Source organism: Protopterus annectens, chromosome 1.part2 (genome assembly GCF_019279795.1).
Source record: "Protopterus annectens isolate FY-2018-M chromosome 1.part2, PAN1.0, whole genome shotgun sequence".
Lineage (NCBI taxonomy): Eukaryota > Metazoa > Chordata > Ceratodontiformes > Protopteridae > Protopterus > Protopterus annectens.
In genome coordinates, this window is record NC_056727.1 from 987,325,536 (window position 1) to 987,352,997 (window position 27,462).

The window sequence follows — 27,462 nt, forward strand, 5'->3', positions numbered from 1 at the left end:
CGGCTCCCAGCTCGGAGCCGTCATTAGCCCAAACATTACCGACTACTTTGGTTCCAGCTGGAACCAAGGAGGCTGCCTCCCAGTTGGCTCCACCAGCATCTTCGGAGCCGTCTCGGACCCACAAAAGACCGAGGTCCCCATCTCTAGAGTCGATACATTCAGCCCCTTGGTCTCCCCTGAGTGACCACAGTCACAGATCCTCCCGCTCCTCTCAGTTCTCTAGACTCTCGGACCACGACGTGGAGAGAGTGGTCAGTAGGTTGTTGAAGTCGCAGGCACTGGCCAAAATGTTATCCAGCCCTCCTCACCAGGTGTCGGCTCCGCCAGCTTCCATCGATGTTCCTCCCCTGACTTCTCAGAGCTCAGAGCCGGAATTTGTTGGGGTTCCAATCATGGAACCGTCGGCACCGATAACGATTTCCCCTTCGGTTCCGTCATCGGCTCCAATCCACTCGATGGTGCCTTCTGTCGAGGGATCTGGGTGCCGAGACTCCCTCGTCGGCTCCGAGGGGGCGAGTGGCACCGGGCCCTTGTCCGACCCCGTTCCCCCTCTCGGAGCTTTGGCGCAGGTGAGCTCGGCTCCTACATCGGCCTCGGAGCCATCCCCCTCGGTGCGGAGAAGGATTCCGGTTTCCTTGGAACCAGAGCCTTCTTTGCATTGTGGCAGGGATGCCTTCGATGTCATGAGGAGTGTACTGGCCCCTGAGTCAGCACCACATTCAACCCCACTGACTCCGTCCCCTGTAGTGCCTGCGTCAACCTCTGTCCCTCATCCAGACCCCAAGCGTGGGGAACTGACGCTCCAGAGCACCCCACTTGGTGTTTCCTCTTCTTCCGAGGCCTCCCCTGCTCATTCAGAGGAGCCCCCTCGGAAGAGGAATTGCAAGAGGAAGCACATTGACTCCCCTGAGTCTGTCACTTCGGATACGGATTTGGATGAATTGGAAGGGTCCCCGAGATCCCCCTCTGAAGATGTTTCCTTTTCAGATATCCTAGAACTGCTTAGGCAGAGGGGGAACTGGACTGCCATAGCCCCTACTGAGGATGAATCCGTATTCCTGGATGCCTTTGGATCCCGCCCTTCCACCTCCTGGGTGTCTCCGCCCTTTGATCCACTAATGTCTGTGGTGGCTCGAAGGGCTTGGTCAGCCCCGGATACAGTGGAACCAACCCCGAGGAGGCCCAGCAAGTTTATCACTGCACCCCCTGACAAACAGTTCCTTACCAAGGGTGTTCCCGTGGATGCCATGGTAGTAGCAGGAGCCACTAAAAAGGAATTAGCGGAAACTTCTTCCTCTGTCCATCCTCCTAACAAGGAGTCTAGGACTATGGAAAGATATGGGAAGCGAATGTTTGCTTCAGCGACCTTCTCCATGAGGTTACTGAATTGCTTATGCCATTTTACCAGGCTTCAGAGGGATCTCCTGAAAGAGCTTGGAGATACCCTCCAGGATCCATCAGCTGAAGGGGTTCAAGCTAAAGTAGCTTCTCAGCTAGCGACCCTTAATTCGGTAGTTAACTCCTCCATGAGGCTCATTTCCTATGCAGCCGATGGTGTGAGTAGAGCCGCAGGTACAGGCGTGGCCCTTAGGAGACACGCATGGATGCGGCTGTGTAATTTTGCGGAGCCCTTTAGAGCATCATTCACCAACACCCCCTTTGACGGTTCATTTCTCTTTGGACCACAGATGAAGGGCACTCTCACTAGTTGTGAACAGGAAGGCAAGACTCTCTCTGCCATGAGAGTCTGTTTTTCCACTCCTTCCAGACCATATCCCAAAGGTCAGAAGAGTTGAAAAATATGGTTTCGGAAATCCCAGGGAGCCTCGCCTGATACACGTAGTGATTTTTTCCTCCAGGGGCAGAGGAGGAAATAACAACAACAGATGCCGCCCTCGAGGCAGAGGGGGTCCACAGAACCAGGGCAGCAGAGAGTCTTTCTCTGACAAGCCCTTCCAGCATCCCTGAAGGGTTGCCCGGCTGCCTGTCTCTGGAGGCAGTTGGGGGAAGACTTTCACTGTACCCAAAAGCCTGGAAAGACATTACGCGAGACAAATGGGTACACTCAATCATATCCAGAGGCTATGTAATTCCCTTCTTCCAATATCCCCTATTGTCAAGCAGATCCCCCCCAGATGTTCCACCCAATCTGAGGGCCCAAGCAGTCATAGAAATTTCAAGACTGCTAGAAAAAAAGAGTCATCCAGGAAGACCCGGCAGACCAACTCGGATCCGGAACTTACTCAAGGTTCTTTTTGGTGCCAAAAAAGACAGGGAACTGGAGACCAATTTTGGATCTTAGCAGACTAAACAAGTCTGTTCAAAGAACAAGGTTTTGGATGGTCACACTTCAGTCCATTCTACCCTTTTTGGGTCAGGACAATTGGATGTGCTCAATAGATCTCCAGGATGCGTACTATCACATCAAGATGGACATGTGCTCCAGGAGATTCGTTCGCTTCCGGCTGGGAGCCAGTCATTATCAGTTCAGAGCTCTGCCCTTTGGTCTCACCACAACCCCCACGGTGTTCACCAAATGTATGGCAGTGGTCACAGCTCACCTGAGGCATCAAGGATTCCAGGTGTTTCCTTATCTAGACGACTGGCTCCTTACTGCTACTACCAGGCATCAACTCCTTCAAGCCAGGGGCTATACAATCGCAATTTGTGCCCATTTAGGCATTACTATACATTTCGAAAAATCTGCCTTGTTGCCCTGTCAATCTATTACCTATATAGGAGCAGATCTAGATACAAAAAATATGTCCGTAAGGCTACCATCGGACAGGGTGGCCACGATTCGGCAGCAAGTTCATATCCTCATGCAGTGCAAAAAGGTACAAGTCCGGTTGGTCCTTCAAACTCTGGGTTCTATGGTGGCGGCAACTCTTCTGATACCTCTAGCCCATTTTCACATGAGAATCCTTCAGTGGCTTCTCTTCACACAGTGGTCCTTCCAACAGCTCCCCATATCTCACATGATCATGATTACAGAAACTTGCAAAAGACACCTTTCCTGGTGGATGGCCTCCCCACTAGTGTCTCAGGACAGACCATTCATCAAACCCCCTCCGGTTGCCACAGTGACCACAGATGCCTCACTGATAGGGTGTGGGGGGGCATTATCAGGGCAGGACAGTCCAAGGCACATGGCAGCCTCACGAGTACCATCTGCACATAAATGTCTTGGAGATGAGAGCTGTGCTACTAGAGTTGCAAGCACTTCAGGACTCCCTTCCTCCTGGGACCATTGCAATTCAGACAGACAACATGTCAGTAGTGTGGGACATCAACAAGCAGGGCGGAACCAGGTCTTACCCCCTATGTCGAGAAGCAGTCAGACTCTGGCAGTGGGCAATTTCCTCCCAATGATTTCTGATTGCAACGCATATCCCTGGGAAGTCCAACGTCATAGCGGACAGGCTCAGCAGAGCTATTCTCATGCCTCACGAGTGGTCTCTGAATCAGGTAGTTGCGGATCTCATCTTCCGCAAATGGGGACAGCCTTTCTGCTATCTGTTTGCAACCCCCCTTCAACACCAAATGCAGCAACTATTTCTCCCTTTTACTGCTTCCCGGACACCCTCCCAGAGATGCTCTAGTCCACGATTGGCCTCAGGGACTTCTTTATGCCTTCCCGCCTTTTCCTCTTATACCCAAACTCATACAGAAAGCGATATTGTTGGGTTGAAAAATGATCCTCATTGCTCCTTACTGGCCTCAACAGATTTGGTTTCCGTTCCTGCACTGTTACCTCCTTGAGCAGCCCTGGACCCTGGATCCTATTCCAGACCTGCTGATTCATCAGTCAGGAGAGCTGTATCAATCCCTCCAGACACTCCAGCTCACAGCTTGGTTGATCCAATTCCAACCCTAGCCAGGCTTCCCAGCATTTCCCCGGCTGTGCGTGAAATTATTGTATCCTCTCACAAATCGGCTACTAGGAAGACATATGCTAGCAAATGGAAATGTTTCTCTTATTGGGCAGAGGCTAGGAACATAGATCCCTTTTCAGCCCCAGTTCACGAGATCTTGGAATTCCTAACTGAGCTTTTTCACTCTGGGTCCGCTTCTGCCACAATCAGGGTTCAACTAGCAGCCATATCTAACCATCATGTTGGTTTTTCTAATCTAAATATCATGCCTCATAAGCTGTGTAAAGCCTTTCTCAGAGGGACTACTCTCCTTAGGCCCCCAGTGAGAGATCCCCCTCCTCCTTGGGAACTTAATTTGGTACTAACCTCCTTGATTATGCCCCATTTTGAACCGGCAGCTTCCTGCTCCCTTAAGTTTCTATCTTGGAAAACTCTCTTTCTGGTGGCTATTACCTCAGCCAGACATGTATCGAAACTTCAAGCACTAAGCGTTCGTTCTCCGTACTTAGTTTTTCACAAGGATAGGGTTGCTCTGAGAACTAATCCCTCCTTCCTTCCTAAAGTGTGCTCAGAAAATAATCTAAACCAATCCATAGACCTTCCAGTATTCTTCCCTAACTACACCATCAAGGCAGAATACAATTTACACCTTTTGGATGTTCATAGACAACTGCATTTTTACCTGCATAGAACGAAGGATATAAGGAAGTCGGACCAACTCTTCCTTTCCTATGCTAGGGGCGTACAGGGTCTTCCCATTTCCAAAGTGACCCTGTCCAGGTGGTTGTCTCACATTATCACCTTCATCTATCAACTAAGAAACAAAGAATTGTCTTCCAAATCGAAAGGTCATTCTACTAGGGTTTTGGCCATTTTTGTAGCCTTCCAGTCTAGGTTGCCCATGGACTCTATTTGTGCTGCTGCCACATGAGCAAATCCTCATACCTTTATTTCTCATTACAAGTTAGACATGGCCTCCAGGAATAGAGCTAACTTTTGTTCCACTGTTCTGAAGAATCTGTTCCAATGAGCCACCCAGGATCATGGGTGCTAGGGACACTGTTCCATCAAGCAAGAAACGAAGGCGAGATAGACAACTTAATATAAAGAAGTTATGAACCTACCATAACATTCCATGTTAGTTGTCTTCATCTCACCTTCTTTCTTGCGTCCCCCCCTCCATCCCCCTGTCCTATTGGACCGAGAGGAGTTTAGGCTTCACCGGCTGAGTATTTTCTGGTTTGTTTCCTCTACTGATTTAGAGAGTATAACAGATATGCCCAACCTGTTAGTTTGGTCAGGTTATTTTTGCTATGTCTGGGGTTAGCTATTACAAACGAGATCTGGGTAGCTAGCGCTAGGCATCATGGGATAAGGGGTAGCCTCGAGCCAGTAAACAGCTCTTGAGCTATAGAAGATGGCCGAGTTGGAGCCGAGGGTCGGCTCCGATCCCAACAAGCAATAGAGAAGGCAGGATGAAGGCAACTAACATGGAACGTTATGGTTGGTACATAACTTCTTTTTATCCTTCTCAGGGAGCCTGTTTTCAAGGATGCTGACTTTGCAGACGTAAGATGCTTATACCATTGTTTCTGCCACCAACAAGATGTTCTTCATCTCACATTGCTGCAGTTCTTACACTTGGGGTAGTCCGCTGTCCTCGGTCGGCCCGAATATCAAAGTATAAGGCTGACGTCGGTCAAGGCGCATTAGACTGACATCAGGACGTCAGGGTACAAATGCGCATGACCGACGTCATATCCTCAGTCTTTTTTGCCGCATGGTCCGATGCAGAAGCAGCGTTGCAAGTGCCGGTTGGCGTTCTGAAATTTTTCGAATTCGGAGTTTCAGGCCGAGTCAAAGTTGGCTAAGTACCCCGTTGGGGAATATTTTAGTTTTTTCTTGCCTCAGTGGTTTACCGGATGTCAGAAAAAGTGAATAACTGTATTTCTTGTGGGAAACAGATACCGCATAGAGATTATCATACTTTGTGTATTCCTTGTTTAGGGCCTGAGCACGACGTTGTTGGGTGTCGCTTTGTGCTAGATTCAATAAGCGCACTATTAAGAGAAGGTTAGATTGTGCCAGGTTAGTCTTCGGAAGCGGTGCAATTATAATATGCCGCCGGATGCTCCGCGCCGCTTCTTCAAGAAGCGCAAGGACAAAGCAGCTAAGCCTAGGCAAGAGGAACCGTCCTGCACGGACGCCGGTTCTTTAGAGGTGTCGGTGGAGCTGGGGGTTCCGCCGGAGGTTTCTCTGGAGTCCCAGGGGGAGACTTTGTTATTGCAGGATGTGGCCTCTCAGGAGGCAGGTCAGGCTGAAGGGGCTTCTCAGGTTACTGTACTCCCTTCCCTTCCTAGGGTGGTTAGGCCCTCTCCTTCTGTTTCCAAGGCTTCTCCCAGAGGCAGGCCAGGTTTAGCCTCAGTTGGTGTCACCCCTAGTTCTTCAGGTTCTGTGCCCAAGAAGCATATGCTTAAAATGGCAGAAGATTTGATTACTTTGATTAGAGGTTCTTTGCCCCCTCCTGATAAGAGACCTAGGGTGGAACCTGAGTTGGGGAGTTTTGAGCAGGCTTCGGATGTTTCAGAGTCTTCGGCTGAAGACTTACAGGAGTATTCTCCTTATTCTGATTCTGATGTGGATGATTCTACTCCTTCTGCTTCTCCTCCTGAAGATTTTTCTTTTTCAGAGACTCTTCATTCCATGAGGGAGCATTTTAAGTGGGAAGGTCAGGACTTCTCTGATTCCAGGAAAAGGCTTAGGGAATTTTTGTTTTTACCCCAGCATAGGCCTTTGGCTATACCTCCTGTTCTGGATGTTGTGGAAGATGTGTTTGCAGAGGCTTCTCTTAATCCTGATTCTTCAGAGGCTTCTCTTAATCCTGATACTTTGCCTCCTGCTCCTGTTAAGCCGGATAGGTATTACAGGGTGCCTGAAGCTCATAAGTATCTTTTTAAGAGTCCTAGGGCGGACCCAGAAACTGTTAGTCAAGGGCCTAAGGGTGTTAGGGCTTCTGTTGTTAAAAATCCGGTTCCTCCAGATAAAGAGGCCAGGGCTTTGGATAGATGGGGAAAGAAAGTCTATACTTCTTCCACCCTAGCTATGAGGGCTTTGAATTGCCAGTTTCACATGTTGAAATACCAAAACTATCTACTTTCTCAATTGAAGTCTAAGGTAGATGCTCTGGCGGAAGGTATTGAGTGTAAAGAGTTACAAGATTTAGTACATGTTTCTGAACAGGTGGGTAAGCATTCTTTGCAATGTGGTTTTGATGCTGTACAGGCCTCGTCTAGGGTGGCTGCCACTGGGTCAGTTCTTCGCAGGCACGCCTGGCTGAGGGATCAGAATTTGTCTGACCATGTTAAGACAAGGATTTTAGATGCTCCTTTACAATCTGATGTGTTGTTTGGTTCACCTGTTGAGGCAGTCTTAAAGAAAATGGAAGACAAGGCTAAGTCTATGCAGACTGTTAAAGATTTTTTGCAGGTCCAGCCTCCGAAGTTTAGTAGAAATTGGCCTACCAAGGGGTGGACGTATCCTTCTTATGATTCCTAGTCTAGGGGTAGATCTAGACGTGGTAGGGGCAGAGCTCAGGGCTCTTTCAGGCCTAGAACAGGGAGTTCACCTGCACAGTCTTCGGGTGAGGGCAGGGTCAGTCCTTTCGTAAACAGACCCAATGACCTACCTTTTCAGCTGCCAGAGCCTTCTCGTCTGGCAGCACCTTTGGGAGGAAGGTTGGCACTTTTCAAGGAAAATTGGAGTTTAATTACCCAAGACAGATGGGTATTGGATATCATACACCAAGGTTACAGGTTTTATTTCCATACCTTGCCTCCTTTCAAAGGCATGCCAGACGTTCCTCCTCAGCAAAGAATAGAGGCTCACAAACAAATTTCTCTGTTACTTCAAATAGGGGCCATACAGCCGGTCCCTATGCCAGAAGTGGGCCTAGGATTTTATTCTCGCCTGTTCCTAGTACCAAAGAAGGGGAACACGTGGAGACCAATTTTGGATTTATCTATCCTCAACACTTATCTGGATATTCCCAAGTTCAAAATGTTGACGTTACAACAGCTTTTACCTCTGCTGGGCAAAGATCATTGGATGGTAACTTTGGATCTCAAGGAGGCTTACCTTCATGTTCCTATCAGACTGAGTTGCAGAAAGTATCTGCGCTTCCGGGCTGGGACTTCTCATTATCAGTTCTCTGCATTGCCCTTTGGCTTATCTACTGCCCAGAGTGTTCACAAAAGTTCTGGCTCCAGTGATAGCTTTCTTCAGGCTAAAAGGAATACAGATCTATCCTTATTTGGACGATTGCCTGATTCTGGCTCAAGGAAGGACGAGCTTCTTCATCATTTGGAATATGTGATAGCAGTGCTAAGATGCCTGGGGTATTCTGTGAACGAAATAAAGTCCAGTCTAGTACCCTCTCAGGACATGTGCTTTCTGGGTGTAAGACTGAATACAGCATCCCAGATGGCCTTTTGACCCCGGACAAACAAAAGAATCTTTCCCTTTACTTTCATCAATTGTCTCATCAGTCCAGGCTGACTGCAAGGACAGTCCTTCAAGCCTTGGGGTTCATGGCATCTTGTATTCTGGTGCTTCCCAATGCCAAACTGCATATGAGGAAGCTACAATGGTATCTCAAAACGTATGGACACAGCACTGCCAGGATCTGGACACTGTCATTCAAATAATACCTTGCATTCAAAAGGAATTTTTGTGGTGGGCTCAGGAATGTCACCTAAACAAGGGACTCTCTGTGACCCGGCCAGAGGCGAGTCAGATTCTAACGACAGATGCCTCAGACAAAGCTTGGGGAGCTCATCTAAATGGAAAGTGGATACAAGACAAGTGGCCTGCCAGACTACAACATCTACATATCAACTTGAAGGAGATGTTAGCAGTCCAGTTTGCATTAATAGCTTTCAAAGATTTACTTCTTCCAGGGCAGGTGTTGATTCTAACAGACAACACAACTGTCATGTGGTACATCAACAAGCAAGGGGGAACACATTCTTATCCTCTATGCAGGCAAGCAATGATTTTGTGGGAGACTGCTCTCAGTTTACAGCTACATCTTCAGGCAAGGTTTCTGCAGGGAGCACAGAACTCCTTAGCAGATGTGTTGAGCAGACGAATTATGGATCCCCACGAGTGGAAATTGGATCCTCATGTATTTCAGAAATTGACAGTGTCATGGGGAACTCCAGACATAGATCTGTTCGCTTCTCCACTAAACCACCAGCTGCCAAAGTTTTGCACGAAAAGGTTTCATCCCACAGCTTGGAAAGTGGATGCTCTTTCTTTCAATTGGAGCAATCTTCATGTGTATGCCTTTCCACCTCTGCCTCTCCTCCCAAAGGTACTTCTAAAGGTCAGACAGGACAAGCCAAAGATGATTTTAATAGCTCCAGATTGGCCTCGACAACACTGGTACCCATTACTGAGAAGTCTGGTACGGGAGCCTCCATGGCCTTTGCCTTCGATTCCACATCTGTTGTCTCAGGAGGACAGTCATTTACTCAATATCAAGCTTCACTCTCTTCACCTAACAGCCTGGCATATTCTGTTTTGAACCATAGTAGGTCTCAACTTCCACAGCAAGTTTTGAATGTTATTTTGGAAGCTAGAAGGCCTAGTACAAGGAAAGTGTACGCAGATAAATGGAAGAGATTTTTATTTTGGAGTGCAGCAAAGGATTTTGATGTTTCTGAGCCTAATTTAAGTATGGCTCTTCAATATCTTACTGAGTTACTGGACAAAGGTTTGTCCTTCTCTTCTATTAAGGTTCATGCTGCAGCAATTTCGGCTCACTATGATTGTGACCCACCATTGTTTTCACATCCTTTGTTCAAGCAATTTCTTAGAGGGGCAAAGAATATAAGACCCCCACGTAGAGCTCCTACTCCTGCTTGGGATCTCAATTTTGTGTTGGAGAAACTCACTCTACAACCTTTTGAGCCTGCAGCTACTACCGAGTTGAAATATTTATCATGGAAGACTGCTTTTTTGTTGGCCATTACCTCTGCAAGAAGGGTTTCTGAATTGCAGGCCCTTATGGCGGTTGAGCCTTTCTTAATTTTCCATAAGGATAGGGTATCTTTGCGTACTAATCCTTCCTTTATGCCTAAAGTGGTTTCTAGTGTGGCTTTAAACCAAACTATTCATTTGCCTACTTTTTATGCAAATCCCCAAAATAAAGGGGAAAAGATTTTGCACACTTTAGATGTACACAGGCAGCTGCGATATTATTTGAGCAGAACTAAAGGGTTCAGGCAGTCTCAGCAGTTATTTGTTTCTTTTGCTTTGAGTTCTCAGGGCAAGCCTGTGTCAAAACAAACTATTTCTAAGTGGATTGGGTTTTGCATTGCTTTCTGTTATTCCCATCATGGCAAGGAGATTCCAGCTGGGATTAGGCCTCATTCCACTAGGGCTACTGCCACTTGACAGCTTTTTAAGGGGTGGCAACTAAGGATATTTTGGAGGCAGCTACTTGGAGTTCAGTGCATACTTTCTCTAAGCATTATCACCTTCCACTTTACTCTAAATCTAGGGCTGGTTTTGCCACTGCTATTTTACAGGGCATTTTGGCAGCTCCTGCTTCTTTATAGTTTTGCCATCCTCCCTTACCTCTGCTTTGGGATTCTACCCAAGTGTAAGGACTGCAGCAATGTGAGATGAAGAACATAGTACAGTTTTGTACCTACCATAAATGTAGATGTTCGAAGATCCACATTGCTGCAGTCCAATTTACCCTCCCTCCTTCCCCTCTGTAGTTAGAGGCGGTTGTGTGGGTTGGGTTGTATATATTGTGTATATTGTATATATGGTACATATTATTTGTTCAAGGGTGTTTGGTTGGTTGTTTGCTGTCTTTTAGTTTTGACCTTTCTTTTAGGGTCTTCTGACATCTGGGGCAAGAAAAGACTGAGGATATGACGTCGGTCATGCGCATTTGTACCCTGACGTCCTGATGTCAGTCTAATGCGCCTTGACCGACGTCAGCCTTATACTTTGATATTCGGGCCGACCGAGGACAGCGGACTACCCCAAGTGTAAGGACTGCAGCAATGTGGATCTTCGAACATCTACATTTATGGTAGGTACAAAACTGTACTTTACATTCCCTCTACAAGCCACCATATGAGTCAGTTGAGGTCCTGTCTAAGCATTCTAATTGCCAAACTGTCTGTGGTCCCCTTCACTTGCAAACTATGAAGAATCATTACAGTTTTCCACCCTACTACAAGATGTAAAACTTTTCCACCCTACCACCCAGTGAGAAATATGAAGCTTGGGACAGGGTGGACAACAGGGCATTCTTTTCAGCTCTTCTTGGGATTTATGTACAACTATTACTAATACCTGTCCAAGTTATTTTCCTACCAACTGGACTAGGCAGTGAAAAAGCTTTTTGCCCTTCCTTAAGGGACACTCACCATGTCTTCTACAGAAAGCTTCCTCATGGCCTTTAGTAATTTTGAATAATGGCCAGGTCAGTAGCTACTGTATATCTTGTTAGACCTTTTTTAACTGAAGTACTGCATGTATTATGGAGTCTTTAAGTTAAATTTATTACAGCTATGTATACAGCATGAAATCATAAAACCAGAATACCTGCACTGAACAATGTGCATTGACATACGTTTGATTAGCTCATTGTCGTCATTTTTTCCTCGCTACTGAGGAGCCCCTTTCTCTGTTTTAATAGGAACTTCATTGTTATTGTTGTTGTTATTGTTAGAAGATACTACAGCATGTTATACATTATAAAACTTACAGCAGACAAGAAAACTGTTAAAAGAGCCAAATAAGTTCTAAGCACAAACAGAAATTAACATTAGGTTAATCTCTAAGGTTTACTGGAATGCTATAAATATCAGCAGTTATGTAACCTGTATAATATCACCATATAATAGCAATACATTGCAAAAATTGAAAAAAAAAATACAGTTTCTTCCTCTTCATAGTTCAGATGATTTATTTCCTTTAAGGTAACTAACCACTGTCTTGTTTTTTCAGTTCCACAACTCCACAGCAGTGGGATCAGTTCAGTCAGTACAACAAGGACCGTGCTGAGGCAGAAATGAAAGATTCAACTCGATTGCGAGAAGAAATCGTTGCCACCATTGCCCAGGTAATTCACCATTTGGAGCCATGTAGCACAGCTTATTAATATAAAAAAGTAATGCTTCTGAATTTTACACAGGCGCACACATATGTATGTGCTTTACTTTAAAACAGTACTCTTTTTTTCTGTCAGATGAAAAGTTGTTTAAAGTAAGTGAAAACCACTTTCTTTGTGGAAAAATTTTATTTGTTTTACTTTGTGGGGCTGGCACAGTGTTTTAAAGACTTTATTTTACAGGCATTTGCCACTTGTTTTCCCTGGAAAAGAGGCACCATTTTTGGCTAGATCATGGAACAAACTATCAGCCCCACAATCAGTGAGACGTCCTTCAGCCACAGAAACAAAAAGTTAAGCAAATAGCTTTTGCCACCACAGCAGGCTAGCAATTTGCTTTAGCTGCAGGTGGCTGACTCTGTTGTGGCCATTTGTTGTACATCAGACCATCAGACCACTCATATTTTACCACCAATCCCTCTGGTGTAGCATCTACAGTCATTATGGATTAGGGGTTAGCCACATCCTCTGTGCCTGTTGGGGTCAGCAGGGGAGCCACCCTTTTTGGTCGTGGGAGAGGAAACAAGGAAGGCATCCCTGCTTTGTCAGAATGTTGTTCCCATCCTAAGCGAAGCTGTTGCTGCCACTAATAACACTGTTGGCCTCATTTTTCCTGTCAAAAAGAAACAGAAAAGCAAGCATGCATCTACTCCTCCTCAGATTCATTGGATAGGAATAGTTTACTGGGCATGGCTCAGGATATAGTTCAGGCTATTGATCATTCTTGTAAGGTAGTTTCTTGTAAAAGAAAGAGGGATACTTCCTTTCCTGAAGTGATTCAAAATTCTGAGTATAGACATGAGGAGGAAGGGGCAGATACAGGTTTTTTTCCTCAGATTTCTAATTCAGACTCAGAGGAGAGCTCAGCTTCTGATTCTCCCTGTAGGCATTTCTCTTTTTCTGAGACTACTTCTAGAATGTGCCAGTGTTAGTCCCTCAGAAACTGCTATGAGCTGTTACAGTTGGAATTTCCAGAACCTGCACCCATTCCTCCAGTTTTGTCTACCTTGGAGGATGTGTATGTTACTGCCTGCCATTTTTTGACAGTCAGCCAGCTGCTCCTAAAAAGGCAGCTAGGATATATAAAGTTTCTCAGTATTTTAAGTTCTTATACACTCTTCCCAAACCTGATCAAGCAATTATAGTTTTAGTTAATCCTTCTGCTACTAAACACTTAGTTAATCTCAGTTCTTCTCTTTTTGATAAGGATGAAAAGATTATTGATAAGTATAGGCAAAAGTGTATGCTTCTGCAACTTTGGTTTTCAGAATTTTGAATTATCAGATTCATATGTTAAGGTTTTTCTTTACTAATTATGACAGTATGAGGAATGTTCATTCTACAAGTTCTTCTTCTGAGGAAAAATCTACTTTAAATAATTTAATTTCGTCTGTTGTTCATGTCACTTCTCATTGTATACAGTGTGGGTATGATTCTGTTGATACTTCTTCAAGGGTTATTACCATTGGTACTGTTTTGAGTAGGTTTGCAACCTCCCTGATGATGCTAAAAATAAGATTTTAAATTCTCCTTTGGCTAGAGATTTACTTTTTGGCCCCTCTGATTGCAGAGGTGATCAAAAAGTATGATGAAAGGGGCAAGCTGATCCAGGGAATCTCAAAGGTTTTTCAGACATCCTTCTCCAAATTTTCCAAGGGATTCTCCAACTTTTCGGCCGATTTTGGTAAGAATCAAAATAAATAGTCTCAACAAACTGCAGGTAAACAGATGTTTAAGAAGAAGTAAGGGTGTTCCAAGAAGAATTCTGGTAACTTCCAAAAACAAGGACAGTCCAATAAATCAAAATGACAATTTAAGAAACTTTGTTACTCCCCTCCCTCCCTGGCACCCCTATTGTCTTCCAGAAAGTCCAAGTGTCCACTTTTCTCTTTGGCAACAAATAGTTTCAGACAAATGGCTACTGAAGATCATTCGTTAAGGGTACGGATGGCAATGTGAGGAAATTCCTCCTTTCCAGGGGTAATTCCTCATCCTTCAGATCAGACACTTTTATTTCCACTTATCCCTCATTACATGCTGTCCCAGCGAGTGATATAACCAGCTCCCCCTTGCTATGTGTGAAAGGGGTTTTATTCAAGGATGTTTTTAATACCAAAGAAAGAAAATGCTTGGAGACCAGTTCTGTATCGTTCTTTCCTAAACCTGTTTGTGATAGTAACGAAATTCAAAATTATGATTTTTCAAACCCCATTCCCCTGCAGGCCTGTCCTGTTCACCATAAGCTGTTAGCATCACCCGAGCTTACTACGTCCTGCCCACCCATCTTCTAAGGGTTCCTTCCTCTCACCACCTGGAACTTTTCAACCCGTGACAACAAAAACACACAAAAAAGGGCTCCTAAATAAGAAGGATAAGAATCCTGCTCCTGCCTAATGTTAAATCAGTCTTACTACGTCCTGCCCTCCCATCTTCCAAGGGTTCCTCCCTCTCACCACCTGGAACTTTTCAACTCGTGACAACAAAAACACACAAAACAAGGGTTCCTAAATAAGAAGGATAAGAATCCTGCTACTGCCTAACGTTAAATCAGTGTATGTGTTTCAACTTTGGTGTCTTTTCTCAGCTTATGTAGTCTGCCTAGTGTTGTGCCCCTCCGTGTGTTGCTAGCAGCATGCCCCCATTCCTCATATTCTCCCTCTTTCCTCTTTCAGCTGCAATTACCTAGGTCTGCCACTAGGTGGTAGTGTAAAGCCTTCCTTCCCCAACTGTAACATCCTGTGCTCTAGGATTGAGTTAGGCTTTCCCCACTATACTTACTGCTTAGCATTCACTCTGTAGCTCACTCTTTTGCTTTTTGTTGCAGTCCACTTTTACCCCAATAAACTTTGTACTCCAGCCTTCCCTTACCTGTGATCTCTTATTTCCTTACTGCTAAACTCCTAATTCCAGTGACTGGTCCTGTTGACTTCCTCCTCTCTCAGCTCTTCCCTCTCCGTTCGCCCTGCGGGCTCACTCCGCTCCCCTACCATGCCCCTAATTACCACCTGCCCCCAGCACATCTACATTTATATCTCTCTAACAACTCCCACATAAACCCCACCTATCAGACTAAGTCTCTCCCTCTCTCCCTCTACACCCTAACACTATCCTAGGCCTATTGTCTTACACCAACCCACCGCCCACTGCTTGACTCACCCGACACCCTGCAACATCCCTGTCGATGCATCCTCACACAATCCATTGTAATCCTTACCTCTCATATTTATTAACCATCGCTCTTCCTACATATCCCTCTGACTTAACTTGCATTCTATAACCCACCATGCAGACAAAAACTGCCTATGCTCTACTACCCTTATTTCAAAGCCTAATCCTCTTCTACCTACTCTACCTTACTAGTTTCCCACAGTTTCAGCACTCTCCTCCCTTTCATACAACTGCAATTTACATTAAAAAAGACTCTCCCTCTACAACCCAAGCCATCCCCCACCTCTACAAACATAATGAATCTTTTCTATTTCTATTTCAAAGGAAGCTCTTCCTTACCCCTAGTAAACCACTTCCCATACCCACTAAGCTCACCTCATTAGGTTCCAACATCTACACCTATGACCCATTAGAACATAGATACCTATCCATACTCTACTCAGAATTTCTCACCCTCCTCCTCCATTCTGGAAACATACACCCTAACCCAGGGCCTTCACACAACTCCACCTCCAAACCAAATTTACATAGCTCTCCCCTCCCCCACACATCTCTTCTCCTTGCCACACTTAATGCCAGGAGCCTTTGTAATAAAATGCTTGCCTTTCTTGCCTGGATCTCTCATAACAAACCATATATTCTCTCTATTGTAGAAACCTGACTAAAACCACACTTAAAAGATACCGAAATTATGCCCCCTAACTATAAACTTATAAGAAGTGACAGATCCCAAAAGAAAGGTGGATTAGTAGCCTTACTCTTCTCCTCCTCCTTAACAGTGACACCCTATACTAAACCCATACCCTCATTAGACATTGCTGAGCTAACTCTCTCCCTTCTCAAAGTAAACAACAATAAAACTTTATGCATTGCCACCCTGTACATTCCACCTGGTAACAATATCCCTATACTAGAAGATATTCTCGTCTGGTTCACCTCCAACATAAACAATGAGACAATAATCCTAGGCAATGTCAACATTAACTGGTCTTCCATTGACTCATCCACCCCTTCTCAAAGCATCCACCTATATCAATTCACTCAGCTAACCAAAACCCCTACTAGACCAAATAAAGATTACACCACAGGAAGCATCCTTGACTGGATACTAATCTCTAACACAGACCAAATTTCTAATAGTGGTACTCTCCCTGACACCCTTAGTGACCACCTCCCTGCCTACATACGCCATTCCCCTTCCACCCTCCTCCTTCAGAACAAACACATTACCACCCACAACATGCAAAACTTCAACCCCTACTTTTCTCTAATGCCTTAAAACAGATAGACTGGAACCCTCTAAATTCCCTCCCTTTAGATGCCGCTGTCTCACTTTTCAATAGAATTGTCACTGATATACTTATCCACTTCACCCCATGTAGAACCAAAAGACTCAGATCCCAAACAGCCCCCTGGCTAACTAAAGACACAAAACTACTTATGCATCGCCGAGATAAAATCTGGAAATACTATCAAAAATGCAAAACTCCCAACTCTCTTGCCGAATACAAGCAACTGCGAAATCAAGTAAAAAAACACATAGCCACTGACCATAAAGCCTACTACCTTAAACTTCAAAATAATCATAAAACCAACCCCCAGAAATTTTGGAATAGTATTGCAACAATACTATCCCCAGGCAAAAAAGAGAACCCTTGCCCTGACCCAGATGCACCTGACCTCCACCTAGCTACCCAATTCAACTCCTTTTTCATTGACTCCATAGGCAAACTCACCTCCTCTTTCCCTAACAATTTCCCCCCCAACTTAACTGAAACCAAAAATTCAACACCCAAGAACCCTGAGTCCTCCCCATTTACTCTCAAATCCATTCCTACCCACACTATAAAAAAGCTCCTACAAAAGTTAAAACCTTGCTCTAATGCCCCAGATGACATTCCATCCAACTTTTTCAAACTAGCTGCTGATGGCATAGCCCTTCCAATCAGCATCCTAATCAATCTCTCCATTCAGGAGTCCTACGTACCACACCTCTGGAAAAAAGCCTTCATCATCCCCCTCCATAAAGGTGGTACAAACTGTTCAATCTCCAACTTTCACCCTATTGCTATCCTATCCCCTATCAAATGAAATGTTGCAAAGAACCGCAGATAAATTCCAAAGAAGCAGACCCAGAACTGCACGGCACACCTTTATTGAAGAATTGTAACTCAGCACTTTAGTTTGGTTAAATACCAAACTTCTTCAGATACCATTCATAATTAATTCATTGCTTTTATAGTGAAACAAATCATATGACAAACATCATGTGATGACCAAGTCACCTGACTCAATAAAAATAATGCTAGCTTAAAAACTTTTAAAATTTATAAAAAATATGTATATATACCAAACCATAAAAATAGTCTATCTGTCTAAGCTTTTTAATTTTAATACACATGAGATAGAACATATTTAATTCAACCCAGGGAATACATAAGAATTGGTGCATAGCTGCCAACTTAATTCACTAACTTCTAACTTTAATGACAAAGGACAGCCTCTGACATCTTTCTGGACATGATCGATTGCTCTAAATTTGAAAACATGTCCTGCATGTAATTTTACATGATTAGCTAAAGCGTTGTCCAATATTTCATTTCTAATTGCGCTTAGATGTTTATATAATCTCTCCTTCAATTTTCTGTCTGTTTTCCCTATACAGAAACTTGGGCAAAGTTGACACTTTGCCAAATTAACAATTCCTGAGGAATTACAATTATATTTATTTCTAGTGTCATACCTTTTGTCCCCAATGTAAAATGAACATCTTGTGTCGATATGTTTACAATGAGGACAAGCTTCACACTTAAACATACCCTTTATTCTATATGATGGTGGGGTTTCAAACACTGTGGACATCTAACCCAGCACTGCTTATGCTCTTTATGTATGTAAGTAGGATTGTAGCACTGTGTTTTCTCTTAAGATTAGCTAAATATTAGAATGTTAGCCTAAGTATTTTTCTTTGAAATCAGATCTTTCCTACGATATTGTTTTAAGTTTCTGTGTGATCTCTGAACTTGAGTAACATTGTTCTGTAGTAGTTTTGTCTTGTGTTTTAATTATGTAATTATTAAATATTTTTAAAACCTTCTACTGTGGCTGGTTTATGTAGAGATAAAGTATGCTTTAGAGTACATTATATATTTATAGAGTTTATTGTAATAAGCCCTTCCAATAAGCTTTGAGACTGATTAGTCATACTACCATTGGATTATAATATTGCACAGTAATAACTGGACACCCTTTTAAGGGCCTTTTAGTAGCTGATAATTAACTGGGTGGTGGCAGGAATTACTACCATATGGTCTGGGTAATAGGGGCACAGCTGGAGAACCTGTGCCAGCCTTTTCCCAGGAAAGTCTGTGTGGTTGTATAACCTCTTCTCAAAGTGTGTGTGTGTGTGTGTGTGTGTGTGTGTGTATGTGTGTGTGTGTGTGTGTGTGTGTGTGTGTGTGTATCAGATACCTGGGCAGAGACACGAAGCACTGATTTGACAGAGAGGGTACTGGAGGTTTTAGCTTGCCCAGTTAGGCTGAGACCTGGACCCATGGCTGCCAGCCTAGTCAAATAAAATTTGATACACAATTCTATCAACTGTATAAATAAATGTAAAATACAGGCATGTTTTCTTGAGTGTAAAAGAATACTGTGAAACGTGGAACTGCAAAATATGTGGCAACATTGCACTCTACTGGCCCATTATAGCATGTTGTGACCCTTTCATGTTTTACAAGTAGGCTCCAGTGTATCTGGATGAAGGTTTCATGCCCATTGTTTTAAGGCTAAAGTTTATGACCAGAATTTACATGTTGATGGTGCTTTACTGCTCTGGTTTCTGCTAGAGTGTATATGTGAAATGCCTTGTATTGTTGTAAGTTTCAGAGCAGGTGTTAGATTGCTAAATAATGCAGTTTGTGGCGTGAGAACTCAGACCAGGTATCAAGATAATGCAATATGAATACTGGAAAAACCTAAGTGTCAAAATGATGTAATTTGGGAGGGCCTCAGCAGAGCTGTTAGTTAGTGTTTAAAAACTATTGTTCATTGAGAGACTGGAAGCATTTTGATCTTGGATATCTAACTCAGCACTCTGCCTAAGCTCACATGTAAGTTTTAGCACTGTGATTTCTTGTAGGAATAGTTAAAGCTAGTAAAGATTAATTACATATTTTTCTTTGAAATCATACCTGTACTACTGTATTATTTTAAGTTTCTGAGTGATCTCTGAACTCTTAGATATCTCTGTGGTGTAGTAGTTTTGTCTTGTGTTTTAATTATTTATTATTAAATATTTTTAAAACCTTCTACCTGTGGCTGGTTTATGTAGAGATAAAGTATGCTTTAGAGTACATTATATATTTATAGAGTTTATTGTAATAAGCCCTTCCAGTAAGCATTGCGACTAATTAGTCATACTACCATTGGATTATAATATTGTGCAGTAATAATTGAACACCCTTTTAAGGGCCTTTTAGTAGCTGATAATTAACTGGGTGGTGGCAGGAATTACTACCGTATGGTCTGGGTAATAGGGGCACAGCTGGAGAACCTGTGCCAGCCTTTTCCCAGGAAAGTCTGTGTGGTTGTATAACCTCTTCTCAGCATGTGTGTGTGTGTGTGTGTTTGTGTATCAGATACCTGGGCAGAGACATGAAGCACTGGTTTGACAGAGAGGGTACTGGAGGTTTTAGCTTGCCCAGTTAGGCTGAGACCTGGACCCATGGCTGCCAGCCTAGTCAAATAAAATTTGATACACAATTCTATCAACTGTATAAATAAATGTGAAATACAGGCATGTTTTCTTGAGTGTAAAAGAATACTGTGAAATGTGGAACTGCAAAATATGTGGCAACATTGCACTCTACTGGCCCATTATAGCATGCTGTGACCCTTTCATGTTTTACAAGTAGGCTCCAGTGTATCTGGATGAAGGTTTCATGCCCATTGTTTTAAGGCTAAAGTTTATGACCAGAATTTACATGTTGATGGTGCTTTACTGCTCTGGTTTCTGCTAGAGTGTATATGTGAAATGTCTTGTATTGTTGTAAGTTTCAGAGCAGGTGTTAGATTGCTAAATAATGCAGTTTGTGGCCTGAGAACTCAGACCAGGTGTCAAGATCATGCAATATGAATACAGGAAAAACCTAAGTGTCAAAATGATGTAATTTGGGAGGGCCTCAGCAGAGCTGTTAGTTAGTGTTTAAAAACTATTGTTCAGTGAGAGACTGGAAGCATTTTGATCTTGGATATCTAACTCAGCACTCTGCCTAAGCTCACATGTAAGTTTTAGCACTGTGATTTCTTGTAGTAATAGTTAAAGCTAGTAAAGATTAATTACATATTTTTCTTTGAAATCATACCTGTACTACTGTATTATTTTAAGTTTCTGTGTGATCTCTGAACTCTTAGATATCTCTGTGGTGTAGTAGTTTTGTCTTGTGTTTTAATTATTTATTATTAAATATTTTTAAAACCTTCTACCTGTGGCTGGTTTATGTAGAGATAAAGTATGCTTTAGAGTACATTATATATTTATAGAGTTTATTGTAATAAGCCCTTCCAGTAAGCATTGCGACTAATTAGTCATACTACCATTGGATTATAATATTGCGCAGTAATAATTGGACACCCTTTTATGGGCCTTTTAGTAGCTGATAATTAACTGGGTGGTGGCAGGAATTACTAACGTATGGTCTGGGTAATAGGGGCACAGCTGGAGAACCTGTGCCAGCCTTTTCCCAGGAAAGTCTGTGTGGTGTGTGTGTGTGTGTGTGTGTGTGTGTGTGTGTATCAGGTACCTGGGCAGAGACACGAAACACTGGTTGGACAGAGAGGGTACTGGAGGTTTTAGTTTGCCCAGTTAGGCTGAGACCTGGACCCATGGCTGCCAGCCTAGTCAAATAGAATTTGATACACAATTCTATCAACTGTGTAAATAAATTTGAAATACAGGCATGTCTTCTTGAGTGTAAAAGAATACTGTGAAATGTGGAACTGCAAAATATGTGACAACATTGCACTCTACTGGCCCAGTATAGCATGTTGTGACCCTTTCATGTTATACAAGTAGGCTCCAGTGCGTCTGGATGAAGGTTTCACACCCATTGTTTTAAGGCTAAAGTTTATGACCAGAATTTACATATGGATGGTGCTTTACTGCTCTGGTTTCTGCTAGAGTGTGTATGTGAAATGCCTTGTATTGTTGTAAGTTTCTGAGCTGGTGTTAGATTGCTAAATAATGCAGTTTGTGGCCTGAGAACTCAGACTAGGTGTCAAGATGATGCAATATGAATACTGGACAAACCTAAGTGTCAAAATGATGTAATTTGGGAGGGCCTCAGCAGAGCTGTTAGTGTTTAAAAACTATTGTTCGGTGAGAGACTGGAAGCATTTTGATCTTGGATATCTAACTCAGCACTCTGCCTAAGCTCATATGTAAGTTTTTGCACTGTGATTCCTTGTAGGAATAGTTAAAGCTAGTAAAGATTAATTACGTATTTTTCTTTGAAATCATAACTGTACTACTGTATCATTTTAAGTTTCTGTGTGATCTCTGAACTCTTAGATATCTCTGTGGTGTAGTAGTTTTGTCTTGTGTTTTAATTATTTATTATTAAGTATTTTAAAACCTTCTACCTGTGGCTGGTTTATGTAGAGATAAAGTATGCTTTAGAGTACATTATATATTTATAGAGTTTATTGTAATAAGCCCTTCCAATAAGCATTGCGACTGATTAGTCATACTACCATTGGATTATAATATTGCACAGTAATAATTGGACACCTTTTAGTGGCCTTTTAGTAGCTGATAATTAACTGGGTGGTGGCAGGAATTACTACTGTATGGTCTGGGTAATAAGAGCACAGCTGGAGAACCTGTGCCAGCCTTTCCCCAGGAAAGTCTGTGTGGTTGTATAACCTCTTCTCAAAGTATGTGTGTGTGTGTGTGTGTGTGTGTGTGTGTGTGTGTGTGTGTGTGTGTGTGTGTGTGTGTGTGTGTGTGTGTATGTATCAGCTACTTGGGCAGAGACACAAAACACTGGTTGGACAGAGAGGGTACTGGAGGTTTTAGCTTGCCCAGTTAGGCTGAGACCTGGACCCTATAGCTGTGCCAGTGGGGAGCCTTATTGGGGACCTGGTGAGCTAAGCAGCAACCAGCCCCAGACTGACTGTGATCTATGTGTGCACTTAAGGGAAATTGTACTTTATTGTGTTCATTAGTTATCCTTTTCTCTTGTTGGAGATGACCTCCCTGGTGTTAGTGGTGAGGATTAAGGCTCCTTGATTGCTGGGCCAGAGCACGGCTGTCACAGCTTGAATTTTGTTCCTAGATGTCAACTCTGTTTTCAGGATTAATTTAAGTCTTCTAAAGTGTTCCTTACTAAGTTTTATTTGGATTTGTTCATGTTTTAATGTCAATCATTCATAAATTCCCAACTATTTATATAATTCTTCTTGCTCAAGTTCTTTTATATCATTCTTGTCCCAACCTGGTGTTTTCTTGGTGCTGCAGTTTTCCTGCTTTCAAAGCTGCTTTTGCACATTTATCAAGACCAAATGACATTCTTCTATCATCTGAAAATTTTTTGACAATTTGCAGTTCTGCTTTCAGTTCCTCATCTGATGAGCTATACAGTTTTAAATCCTTGACAAAGAGAAGATGAGAAGTCTTTACACTTTGTTGTTTTCTAGGAGCCAAATTATAGCCATGGCCTAAGCTGGTAAGTAGACAGCTTAATGGGTTAAGGGCAAGACAGAATAACACCGGTGACAGTCACCCTGGAATAACCCCTTTGAATTTTTATCCCTGGAATAATAATTTGTCCTTTATCATGGCTTAATTGCAAAGTGGTCTGCCACTGTTTCATGGTCACTGTAATGTAGTCGATCAGTGTAGGTTCTATCTTATGCATTTTAAGCACTCTTTTATCCATGAATATGGGATACTATCAAATGCTTTTTTGTAGTTAATCCATGCCATACTTAGATTCTTCCTCTTTTATAGTTCTCCACTATGACTTTATTTAACAACAAATGATAATTTGTTCCATATGATTTTCTTTTATTGCCCTTTTGTTTTATTGCCATAACTGAGTTTTCTTCTAAATGGCTATAAACTCAGTCAGCATCAGTTTCAGTGTATAGTTTATATGTTGCAGGAAGGCAAGTTATTGGTCTATAATTTTTAGGGTAGCTTGCAGGTTCACTCTTAAGTATTAACATTGTTTTTCCTGTTGTTAGCCAGGTTGTTGTCTGTTCGGGGTGCACATATAAATAGTTCTTCTCATGGCTAAATCGTCATGCAAAGATGCTAATACTTTTAACCAGAAGTTAGGTACTGCATCTGTGCCAGGGGTTTTGCAATTACAGGCTTTTCTTAACTTTGTTTCAATCTCTCTGGCTGCTACTTCATCCCATTTCATATCCTATACCTTTAAACTTCTTGTTCTTTCTTTACTTCTTCTATCCATTTTGCATCTTTATTATGTTCCACAGGATCTTCATAAGTACTTCTCCAAAATATATCTATTTCTTCTTTTTTTAGTGGTCTTTCAATGCCTGTTACCTTGTTTCCCAATTCACTTTAAACTTTTTTTGGTCATCAATATATTGCTTATTTTGAAGTTCTCCATTATATTTATGTGCATATTTTCTAAGTTTTTCCACCTGTGCTGAGATTTTTAATTTATTTGTGATAGTGCATGATAGATCCTGATCTGTTCTAATACTGTGCATTTCTTTTATCACGTCTATCATTCTAAGTATTTTTGTTGATCTGTTCCCTCCTCTATACTCTTCTCACAGTGACACTTCTTGTCTTAATTGCTTTGTAGTTTTCTGTATTCGATAATTCCATGATGGTATTCGATTTCTCCCCTTCCTTTCCCTCACTACCCTGTGTTCTTTTGGTAGAACTTTATCAGTTATTAATTTACCTGCACAGTAATATATCCCGTTTACTTCTGTTACATTGCATGGATCTCTATGGACACTCCTATTTACTGTATTCATTTATTTTATCAAATTTCTGACTTTTTGGGTTTTATTGATCTTCTGCAGGCTGGGGTGCCTTCTGTGCGGAGTCTGCATGTCCTCCCTGTGGTCGCTTGGGTTTCCTCCGAGTGCTCCGGTTTCCTCCCACATCCCAAAAGACATGCTGTAGTTGGATTGGACACTCTAAATTGGCCCTAGGTGTGAGTGTGTGCATGTGTGTGCCTTCTGTGGAAGGTTGGGCACTGGGCTGGCAACTGGACACCGTAAAACTCCACTGCCAATCATGAGCGGACAGGTGATCCGCTGTAGCAACCCCTAACCGGGAAAAAGCCGAAAGAAGAAGAAGATTGATCTTCTGCAGTCTGTTTCTTTCATTGATCTTAATATGTCTATTTATCTCTAGGAAATCAAGCAACTCTTCTCCTAGCTCATTTTCTTCTAAACCGAGGGCATATTTTTATTTTCCATTTCCTGTGGGCATTCTATAGAAAGTTCTATAGCATCTTCCTGTGGCACATTCTCTTTAATTTCATACTGTGCCATCCATTGCTCTGTCATATGGGGAACTCACTGGCCTATTACTCCTCAACATTGACTGCTTCAGAGTTTCCAGTTTCCTGTTCCTTCCCTTACAGTCCAGCTTCAAGTGAATGTTTATACTGGCTCCTGTGGAAGGCTCCAAAATATCTTCATATGGGACCTGACCAATTGCTTCTTGTTCCACTGGTTTCCCCTTAATTTGGATGTCCATTGCTCTATCCTGTTGTGGTGCTTTCTGAATTAGATTTTCTACACTGAATCCTTCACTTTGTAGGTACTCCATAACCTCAGTTTCTATTTGTTTAACTTCCCCATTACTAATCTCCTTTTCTACTTTTCCTCTTTCTCTTCTTATTTTTTGTATTGTAAAGTTTTCCATGTCTAGATTCCTTTGCCTGTATTTCTCTTCAAATATCTTTGGTGCTGCTCTTTTTATATTGATTAGTTTTATTAAATCTCTTTCTTTCCCATGTCCATATTTCTTCTTCAGATGTCTCCTGATCTTCCTGTTTCTGCTTACTTTGGGGACTCATTCTGTAATGCTGTCATGTAACCTGTGTTAGACCTTCTACACCAAATCCTTCACTTTGCAGGCACTCCATAAACCTTCTACACCAAATCCTTCACTTTGCAGGCACTCCATAACTTCAATTTCTAATTTGTTTAACTTCTGCTTTACTAATCTTCTTTTCTACATTCCTTCTTTGTGATATTGTTTTTTTTTTATTTTGAAATTTTCCATATCTGGATGCCTTTGTCTGTATTTTTCTTCAAATATCTTTGGATCTGCTTTCTTTATATTGATAATTTGGCTTTCGCCTTTGCATAAATATTGCACCATATCAAATCACACTTTCTTTCCCTTGTCCATATTGCTTTTCTATACTTTTCAAAAATCTCTAGGTTTTGTTATTTATATTTTTGCACTTCCTAAGATGCTTCTTTTTCCAAACTGATCAAAGTTTATTGGTGTATGTACTGTTTTCAGAAATGTGTTGTATTAATGAACACAAATTTTTATTTGAAGCTTCTACCAATTTTTCTTGTGGAAGTATTTTTCTTTCCTCTAATTTCTTTCTTAATCTTTTTGTATATCTTGTGTCTGGAAATTCTGTGCTTTTTGCACAATCGTAACAACGTATAATTTCTTTCTTATCTTCAATAGTCCACTCTATTGTCTTTATTGGTCTTCTTTGGCCTATCAGTTTTTGTGTTTTTTGCAGACTGTTACTTCTTTCTAAAACAGGGGGGGGGTCATCTTCCCTCTGGGCCTAGCCTAGCGCCATTATAGGAATGTTCCCATATTTTGAGGGTTCTACAGTGTCATTTTTTCCAGTCCTGGCACTAGCGCACCTACCAGGATTGGGCACTTTTTTTATCCTGGGTCTTGTGAACCCAGCTGTCCTTTTAAATTTTTGACCTACTTCTGTCCATGATACATGCTATAAAAATACAGTCTCTATATCAGTGTCACCTTGGTGAGATTTTGTGAAAAACAGGGTCCACCTCATGAAGGTACTCACCAAGACTTGAGGTTGAATTCAGTTTCAGCAATACTATTCTCCTTTGCTTGCTGACTTATCATCTCTCCATTCAGGATTAAGTGGTTGTCAGTAAACATGAGACAATTGCTACATTGTCTCAAGATCCCCATATCCACCAAGCTGGCTGCAGAGAAGATAGGAAATTGCATATCCATACCATCCAGTCCTTTGATTTGTGAGCTACAAGGAGGTGATGTTTGCTACTGTACAGGACACGGTTACCCCACACAAACTTGCACAGTTTAAAGCAGCACAGAAAAAAAGAAAACAACTAATGAGCCCTCTGACTAACAAAATGACTACACTATGAGTCCTTTTCTGTAGTTCCCAACTCAAGTAGACCGAGCAATCACCTCCTGCCACAAGATGAATAAACCTAGCCCTCCTAATATGAAAACACAGTAGAAGAGACCCACAAGTGCAATGCTACCACACACTGCATAAACAACTAGCTGGAAATCCCTTGCTGATGGCAATTTCAAGACAGTCATACAGCAATAACAAGGAGAGGAAGAGCATTTTTTTACAAAATAAAAACCAGTAATAGACAACTGGGGGGGGGACCAAACAAGATTGTTGCCTGGGACACCAAACTGTTGCTGCTAGAGCTGTGATTGTTGACATTCACTATTTTTACTTTTGTAATTCATTTATGTATTAACAGTACAAGAAAACATAGTCAACTCATAAGCTTGCTAACTTAAAAAAAAACAAGTATGACAGTTTACAAATTGTGATTGCAGATGTGATATCCTATAGACAACAGAGGTGGGGGCAACCAAAAAGGAATGCTGCCTGGGGTGCCAAACTCTTTTTTTAACACCTTTATAAAATTATGACTTAAGACATTAGGCACACATATATTACTAGTAAAGAAAGCATACTATATTAACATTTTTCCATTTTAAACATATTATACATTGCATGTTTTCTTTCTTTACAACTGTTTTCAGTCCCATATTATATAAATCACATGGTTCCTGACTTTCTTTAAACCTCAGTCCTTCTCTTGAACATTATTCTGCATGCTTTGTTTCCTCAAATTTCATTTGTTTCTACATAGTTATCTCCTCTCCTTTCCAAAGATCTTTCTTCCAGTTCTTTTTTATAATATTATAGTGAGTATTGCTTAAACAAGTGA

At 42.2% G+C, this 27,462-nt stretch overlaps 1 protein-coding gene across 1 annotated transcript in view; it reads left to right on the forward strand.

The window, feature by feature from the left end:
- TEKT2 (tektin 2) overlaps positions 1–27,462 on the forward strand; it is a 1,280,616-nt gene that overhangs the window by 918,184 nt on the left and 334,970 nt on the right. The window contains exon 6 of the mRNA XM_044059950.1: positions 11,907–12,021. Coding sequence (XP_043915885.1) covers positions 11,907–12,021 — 115 coding nt within the window. The remainder of the gene's footprint in view (positions 1–11,906; positions 12,022–27,462) is intronic.